Here is an 8,827-nt window from a genome sequence, read left to right on the forward strand (position 1 = left end):
CTGAGGCCCCGCCCCGCGTGCCTTTATTTCCAGGCGCGTGGGGGGGGCTCTGGGACCGCCCCCGGGCGGGCCGCCCTCCGCCCCCCAGCCCAGCAGGGCAGGGATCTCCGTGTCTCCAAACCAGCTGTACCTTCGCCAAGCAGCTCCCAACCCTGCATTCCGCTCCAGTGATGCCAGCGCAACGCTCGTTTCCGGGGCCTAGTATTTCACTCCTAAGGCTCCGTTAGGTCCCAGTGAGCAGCTGGGAACACGAACAGAGCTAGGTGGTTGAGGGGTAGAGGGAGGGGTCACAGAAGCCATCCTGCTAGGTTGGTGCACCTGTCTCTGCCAGGTGTGATCCAGAGCCACAAGGAGGGCTAGCTTAAGTCAGACCCCTCTCCCTCCCCACTGCAGCAGTGGATTTCTTATATGAAAAGTTAGCATCATTGAGCAACCCTGCCCCAGATACTATTCAATATGAAATGGCAAAGCAAAGCCAGAGACCGGAGAAACAGTTTTATTGTGGAAATGCTAAGCAAGTCTGAAAGTGACAGTTGAAAGCACACATAGAGATCTGGGTTCCCATACACATCTACACTGCCCTCCCCCAACTTCAAATGGATTTGTCTCTTTAACAATTATTTTCTTTTTGTGTCTGTCACTGGCAAAAACGACATCATTTTCCAGGTAAATCCCACTTCATAATACTAGAAACTGGGGGCTGGGAAGGTGGCTCAGTGGTAGAGTGCTTGACTTGCATGCACGAGGCCCTCGGTTTGATTCCTCTGCACCACAGAAGCAGAAAAAGCCGGAAGTGGTGCTGTGGCTCAAGTGGTAGAGTGCTAGCCTTGAGCTGAAGAGCTGAGAAACAGCCTCCAGGCCCAGAGTTCAGGGCCCATGACTGACTAAACAAAACAAAACAAAAAACTAGAAGCTATCTCCTAATTCTTCAGACCTCCCCTGTGCACAAATCCTATGGTGCATTCTGAGGGTCCTCTTTGGAGGCTTCAACTTGTGGTTTGAGAGGCAATTCAGGCATTGATTCAGGTGGGGGGCCACTTTCTTCTTTGAGATTTCCCTGATAGAGCCTGCGAAGGCGGGACAGTTCTCTCTCTGGTGGCTGCTTCCAGCTGTACCATGGATACCAAGGCTCTCCTGAAACCAGGGTGGGAGCTGGTGGCGTGGCACTCACAGCTCCATGAGATGTACTGAAGTCAAGGTCCCGGGGTTCAACCTGGGGAATGTGGTATCTGAGGAGACCTAGAGATTTAAAAGGAGAAATGAGCTAAGCACTGGTGGCTCACACTTTGTAATCCTGTCCTAAGGATCATGGTTTGAAGCCAGCTAAGTAGACAAATACGTGAGACTCTTCTGCAATTAACTAGCTAAAAACCAGAGGTACAGGGCTAGGGAGGTGACTCAGTGGTAGAATGATTGCCAGCATGCATGACCCTGAGTTTGATTCCTCAGTACCACATAAACAGAAAAAGCTGGATGTGGTGCTGTGGCTCAAGTGGGAGAGTCTTAGCCTTGAGCAAAAGAAGCTCAGTGACAGCGCCCAGGCCCTGTGGTCAAGGCCCAGGACTGGCAAAAAAAAAAACACCAGAGGTGCAAAAAAAAGCTAGGGGAATACTGGTTCTGAGTATTGCTCTTTGTACAGACCAAAACAAAACAAAAAAAACTAAATTAAAAAGAGAGAGAAATGAGCTGGGTGCTGGTGGCTCATGCCTGTAATCCTAGCGACTCAGCAAGCTGAGATTTGAGGATCGCAGTTCAAAGCCAGCTCAGGCAAGAAAGTTCATTAGATACTTATCTCCAATTAACCACCAGAAAACCAGAAGTAAAGCTGTAGCTCACAGCATTAGTCTTTAGCAAAAGGGCTCAGGGTTCAAGCACAGAGGTTCAAATGTCATGACCATCAACAACAACAAAAAAGAGAGAAATGAAGAATGAGGAGGAAATGGTAACCTCTGTGTTCATCACCTCTATATTAACATTAGCATATTAATAAAAAACAAAAAAGGGCACTAGCCTTGAGCAAAAAGGAGGTCAGGGACAGTGCCCAGTCCCTAGATACTCAGAAGGCTGAGATCTGAGGATCACTGTTCAGAGCCAGTTCAGGCAGTAAAGTCCATGAGGCTTATCTCCAAATTAACCACCAGAAAAGTGGAAGTGGCACTGTGGCTCAAGTGGTAGAGTGCTAGCCTTGAGCTGAAGAGTTCAGGGACAGGGCTACAGGCCCACAACCAACAACAAAAAAAGCTGCAAGTGGAGCTGTGGCTCAGTGGTAGAATACTAGCTAGCCTTGAGCAAAAAAGCTCAGGGACAGTGCCCAGGCCCTGAGTTCAAGCCCAAGGATGAGGAAGAAAAAAAAAAAGATTCAAGAGAAGAAACAGGGGGCTGGGAAAGTGGCTCAGTGGTAGAGCGCTTGCCTTGCATGCATGAGGCCCTGGGTTCGATTCCTCAGCACCACGTAAGCAAAAAGAAAAAAGCCGGAAGTGGCGCTGTGGCTCAAGTGGTAGAGCACTAGCCTTGAGCTGAAGAGCTGAGGGACAGCGCCCAGGCCCACAGTTCAGGCCCCACAATGGGACCCAAAAACAGTTTAGTTGAGGGGGCGGGGGGATGGGGGAGGATGGGAAGGGATGGGAAGGGGAAACAAAAGAGGAGGCTTATAATGCTTGATAAGAAATGTACTTATTATCTTGCCCATGTAATTGTAACCCCTCTGTACAGTAGTTTCACAATAAAAATAAATAAGTAAATAAATAAAGAGAAGAAACAGGGACAGTAGAATGGTGAGTCACAAAAAGTCCCCTTGAGACTCATCTCCAATTAACCACTTAAAAACCGGAAGTGGAGCTATGGTTCAAAGTGGTATGGTGATAGCCTTGAGCAAAAGAGCTCAGGGACAGTACTAGGCTGTGAGTTCAAACCCCACGAGCAACAACAAAAAGAAAAGGAAAAGGAAAAGGAAAAGAGAAAGGAAATAGATTCTTGGTTGTTTTTTTTTTTTGGGGGGGGGTCCGGTTGTGGGGCCTGAAGTCTGGGCCTGGCCGCTGTCCCTCAGCTCTTCAGCTCAAGGCTAGCACTCTACCACTTGAGCCACAGCACCACTTCCGGCTTTTTTCATTTTGCTTATGTGGTGCTGAGGAATCGAACCCAGGGCCTCAGGCATGCAAGGCAAGCGCTCTACCACTGAGCCATCTTCCCAGCCCCAGGAAATAGATTCTTAAAGATAGGCACTAGTGACTTACATCTGGAATCCTAGCTACTCCAGATGCTGAGAAGTGAAATCACAGAAGCCAGCTGTGCAGGAAAAGGAGACTCATTTCCTATTAACCAACTTCCAAGCTGGAAATTGAGTTATGGCTCCAGTGGTAGAGCCCTAAACCTTGAGCAAAAAAAGAGACAGAACCCCAAAAAAGAGTTCAAATCGCAGTACCGGGACAAAAACAAAACAAAAAGACTCTTAGAACAGGTTGCCATTTTTTCAGAGAGGTAGAAGCACATATATATCACCTTCCCTAGAGCTAGGGAAACTGGTATTTCCTATTTCATGCTCACCGTGCTCCCTGGCTTTGTGGATTGCCTGGGTCAGCTTCTTGTGCTGCTTCATACAGACTCCTGTGGAAAGAAAAATTAACTTGGTGCTCATTCTATAAGGTATAGTAAGTAAAAGAACATAGCTGTTCCCATATGCTGACAGAGGGCTGGATTTAAACATGTGCTATTACTTAGACCCATGTCCCTAAACCTTCTGTGGGCCTTAGTTTCCTCATCAAAGACAAAGTATCCTCCCCTTCCTCTGAAAATTAGAGTGAGGACATTTTTTTTTTTTTTGGTCGGCCGTGGGGCTTGAACTCTGGGCCTGGGCACTGTCCCTCAGCTCTTCAGCTCAAGGCGAGCGCTCTACCACTTGAGCTACAGTGCCACTTCCGGTTTTCTGGTGGTTTTATTGGAGATAGGAGTCTCACGGTCTCTCCTGGTCTCTCCTGCCCGGGCTGGCTTTGAACCATGATCCTCAGATCTCAGCCTCCTCAGTAGCTAGGATTACAGGCGTGAGCCACCAGCACCCGGCTAGAGGGAGGACATTTTATGTCTTATCACTATAGAGAAGCTATTTAATGGTAAACAAAAAGTAATCTGAGAGCATAGCAGTAACTGGACCTTCTGACTTTTTTATATGTGTGTGCTGGTCCTGGGGCTTGAACTCAGAGCCTAGGTGCTGTCCTTAAACTTTCCTATGAACTTTCTTGCCTAGACTAACTTTGAACTACGATCACCAGATGTCAGCCTTCTGAGTAGCTAGGATTATAAGCAATTCCTTCTAACTTTTGAAGCCAGACAATAAAAAGCCCTACAGGCTGGGAATGTGGCTTAGTGGTAGAGTACTTGCCTAGCATGCACAGAGCCCTAGGTTCCATTCCACATAAACAGAAAAGGCTGCAAGTGCCCAGACCCTAAATTTAAGCCCCAGGAGTTTATGAGAAAAGCCTTTTATAAAAGTGAAGAGACCTGGGGACTGGGAAGGTGGCTCAGTGGTAGAGCGCTTGCCTTGCATGCCTGAGGCCCTGGGTTCAATTCCTCAGCACCACATAAGCAAAAAGAAAAAAGCCAGAAGTGGCTCTGTGGCTCAAGTGGTAGAGCGCTAGCCTTGAGCTGAAGAGATGAGATGAGGGACAGCGCCCAGACCCAGAATTCAGGCCCCATGACGGACCAGACTCCCCCCACACCAAAAAAAAAAAAAAAAAAAAAAAGTGAACAGACCTTATAGAAAGTAATTGCCATTTATCTTGGAAGAACTATTTAGATAGTCTTCTTACAGAGATACTTGATCTTTTTTTTTTTTTCTTTTTTCTTTTTTGTTTTTTTTGTGGGGCTTGAACTCTGGGCTTGGGTGCTATACCTGCACAATTCAGCTCAAGGCAAGTGCTCTACCACTTGAGCCACAGTGCCACTTCCAGTTTTCTAGTGGTTTTTATTGGAGATAAGATTCTCATGGACTTTCCTGCCCAGGCTGGCTTTGAACCATGATCCTCAGATCTCAGCCTCTTGAGTAGCTAGGATTACAGGCATGAGCCACTGGCACCTGGCTGATACTTCATCTTTTGTCTATATATAAATGTTTCAGCATAAGTATCTCCATTAAGACTTCCTCCATGGGCTGGGAAGGTGGCTCAGTGGTAGAGTGCTTGCCTTGCATGCATGAGGCACTGGGTTCGATTCCTCAGCACCACATAAACAGAAAAGAAAAAAAAAAAAGACTTCTCCCAAATACCTGTTGTCCAACTGCATAAGCAAGGAGTGCTCCAAGGAAAAACTATTCTGGTACAGACAGTGCTATTAGGCTAACCTGTGTATGGGGCATGGAAGATAATACCCGTGTGAGCGCAGACAAACTGCTCCAAGAGCTTCACATTCTGTGGAGGAGAAAAAAACATAAGCAGAGGGAGAAGTAGCAAGACCTTTGGAGATTAAAAATATACAATCCCAACTCATCCAGAAAGATATCTTTGTGTCCTCTGGATGCTACCCTCCTTCATTTCCCAGTTTTAATCCCATAAATTCACTGTTTTTGTTTTTACCAGTCCTGGGCATGAACTCAAGGGCCTTGGCCTAGCTTCTTTTCCTCAAGGCCAGTACTCTATCACTTGAGCCACAGCGCTACTCTGGCTTTTCCTGTTTATGTGCTACTGAGGAATCAAACCCAGGGCTTCATGCATGAAAGGAAAGCACTTTACTGCTAAGCCACATTCCCAGCCCCCCCCCCCCCGTTTTTTTTTGTCTGTCATGAGGCTTGAACTCTGAGCTTGGGCACTGTTCAAAAATAATGTTCTAAGGCTGGGAAGGTGGCTCAGTGGTAGAGTACTTGCCTTGCATGCATAAGGCCCTGGGTTTGATTCCTCAGCACCACATAAACTTTAGAAAAGGCCAGAAGTAGTGCTGTGGCTCAAATGGTAGAGTGCTAGCCTTGAGCTGAAGAGCTGAAGGACAGCGCCCAGGCCCAGAGTTCAAGCCCCAGGACTGACCCACAAAAACAAAAAACAACAACAAAGGAATGATGTTCTAATATGTACAAACAGCCAAGGTATATAACAGCATAATGGATATTATACATAAATACATGATTAAAAACCTTACAGTTTTAACTATAGTAAATGACATAAAAGCTGGATGCTGGTGGCTCATACCAGCTACTCAGGCCAGCAGTTCACAGCCAGCCCAGACAGGAAAGTCTGTCACACTCTTATCTCCAATAAATCACCAGAAAACCAGAAGTGGCACTGTGGCTCAAGTAGTAGAGCGCTAGCCTTAAGCTGAAGAGTTCATGGACAGCACACAGGCCCAGAGTTCAAGCCCCATGACTGACAAAAAAAAAAAAAAAAAAGCTGGGTGCTAGTGGCTTATAACTGTCATTTTAGCTATTCAGTAGACCAAGGATTATGGTTCAAAGCCAGCCCAGGCAGGAAAAGGATGTGACTCATCTTCAATTAACTACCAGAAAACTGGAAGTGGAGCTGTGACTCAAAGTGATTGAGTGCTAGCCTTGGGCAAAATGGCTCTCAGACAGAGCCTAGGTCCTGAGTTCAAGCTCCAATTCTCTCTCTCTCTCTCTCTCACATAGACACACACACAGACACACACACAGACACACACACACACACACACACACACACACAGACACACACACACACACACACACACACACACACAGAAAAAGGGGCACCAGTGGCTCACACCTGTAATCTTAGCTACTTAGGAGACTGAGGGTCTCAGTTTGAAGACAGCAGGGGCAGAAAAGTCCATGAGACTCTTATCTCTAATTAACCATAGGAAAGCCAGAAGTGGTATTATGCCTCAAATGGTAAAGTGCTAACTTTGTGCAAAAGGAGTTCAAGGACAGTGCCCAAGCCCAGAGGTCAAGCCCCAATACTGGCAAAAAGAAAATAATAATACTATAAGGGTACCCGAATATATAAACATGTGGAGCACCTACAATAATATCATTAACATTATAAAGGCACTCTAAGTCCAAATCCATTCTCTGGATAAAATGTTCTCCTTACCCTAAAATCAATGTGTAATTTGTGATCCCGGCAGATGGGGCAAGGATTTCCAGCAACTTTATTCTTACGCTGTAGAGAAGAAATTAGAAGTTAAAGATATCCAAAAACCTTGTCCAAAAAAAAGTGCTGTTCCTACTGTCACTAGGGCTTATGCCCTACTCCACATCCCACCCAGGTGTTACCCTCAAAAACTCACAATACATGTTTTTCGAGTCCACTGTGGGGGTACACCACCTTTGTGATTGCGGCGATAATCCGCCCAGACAGGATGAGAACCATAGCGATTCTCATATTCTGAAATTAAAAAAAAAAAAAATCAGACAAGTTATATCAGGGTGGGAGTAAAGGAGGTGTCTATCCATTTACTTCAGACCTCATCTGATCCTCTCCCTTCCCCAATTAGGTGTACCTTTTGATTCCAGATATTTCCAGGGTTCATTTTCATAGGGAGAAATAGGAAGTGAAGGCAAAGAATCTTTTTCAGTGGAGGCTTTGGTGCAAAGAGTCTGGAAGGGAACCTACAAAGGAAGGGGAAAAAAAGGAGAGGATGAGTTCAAGAAAAGGAGTTAATTGTTTTGTTTGCACTGTGGGGAGAGGAGGAATGTGTGTCCAGTTTATTAATGTAACTTAGCAGAAATATAGAAGGTATTACTTTGTGGGTGTTAAACTGACAAATCAACACTCATTCTCCAATGAGTAGCAATAAGCTACAGGTAAAGGGATAACCAGGAATAAGTGGCTGGAAAACAATCTTATTAGAGAAGATAATTAAAAAACCTGGCCCACAAAATATATTGTGCTTTAGGGGAATGAACTGAATCTGGTGGAAGGGGAAAAATAGGGCATTTATCCTCTTGGAACTAAGATGTATGGTGGCACAGAGCAATCCCTAATCACTGAGTTGTTCAGTTTTATATAAAGTTGAAGGTCGACATTCCATCGAACAAAACAAAATTGAGTCCTAACGCTCGTTTTAAAGCTACCAAGCCTGTTATTAATTCTGTGGTGACTTCGATCATTACTTTTCAAATCTACTTTAGGGAATGGCAGCTAAGCAAGCCTTCCTATCTCGCCCAGCACTGCCAAGAACCTCCAGGGTGGTGAGTACCTGAGGCTGGAGGGAAACCTCAACCCTAAGGACAGAATTAATCCTCCCCTGCATGCTCTTATAAGAAACAGATCCCCAAGTCTTATATTCTGGCGACATATACCTTGGCTACAATTCCTCGAGGATAGCAAGAGGTGGTAAAATTAAGATCCTTTAAATTCAAGAACACTCAAGGGCAGGCATCATAATTTTGCAATGTATTATAGTTTACGGTGCTTATATCCAAGAGGTTAATAATCCCACCTTGTTAATTATTTTATCGAGGTGGCATTTTGGGAAGTCATAACCTTGATTCTCAGGCGTAGAGAATGAGAATACGCGGGCCGTACGGGACAAGGGGTGGTGGTCCGGAAATGTCCAGCTAAAACCTAAGCTCGGGGGAAAAGTCTCTGCCCGTGGATCCAGGGAAGTGGAGAGACACAGAGAAAGCATCACTAAATTGGGATTCTGAAAATAAGATCTTCCGAGGAGTTACCTGAACTCCGTAAGCACTTTGGAACCGTAAAAGCCTAGGAAACCGCCCCCATAGCGTGTTCAATACGGAGGCTGCCATCTTGACGTACGCCCAGAATAGAAATGCCCGGGAGAGCGATTGCGCATGCGCCAAGAAAATGACAAGGGGAGGGCCAAGAATAATCCCGCAATGCGGAAGAGGGCTGCGTGTTTGCGTCAG

At 45.9% G+C, this 8,827-nt stretch overlaps 1 protein-coding gene across 1 annotated transcript; it reads right to left on the reverse strand.

The window, feature by feature from the left end:
• Positions 1–481: 481 nt before the first annotated feature.
• Positions 482–8,725, reverse strand: Mrps18b (mitochondrial ribosomal protein S18B). The gene is made up of 7 exons (XM_070024238.1): positions 8,630–8,725; positions 7,456–7,564; positions 7,243–7,340; positions 7,047–7,115; positions 5,333–5,399; positions 3,544–3,603; positions 482–1,239 (listed from the first exon to the last, which is right to left on the reverse strand). Exons 1-7 carry the CDS (start codon positions 8,705–8,707, stop codon positions 953–955), a joined length of 768 nt encoding a protein of 255 aa, XP_069880339.1. The 5' UTR covers positions 8,708–8,725; the 3' UTR covers positions 482–952.
• Positions 8,726–8,827: the final 102 nt, after the last annotated feature.

Source organism: Dipodomys merriami, unplaced genomic scaffold (assembly GCF_024711535.1).
Source record: "Dipodomys merriami isolate MVZ:Mamm:240054 unplaced genomic scaffold, mDipMer1.0.p SCAF_16, whole genome shotgun sequence".
Lineage (NCBI taxonomy): Eukaryota > Metazoa > Chordata > Mammalia > Rodentia > Heteromyidae > Dipodomys > Dipodomys merriami.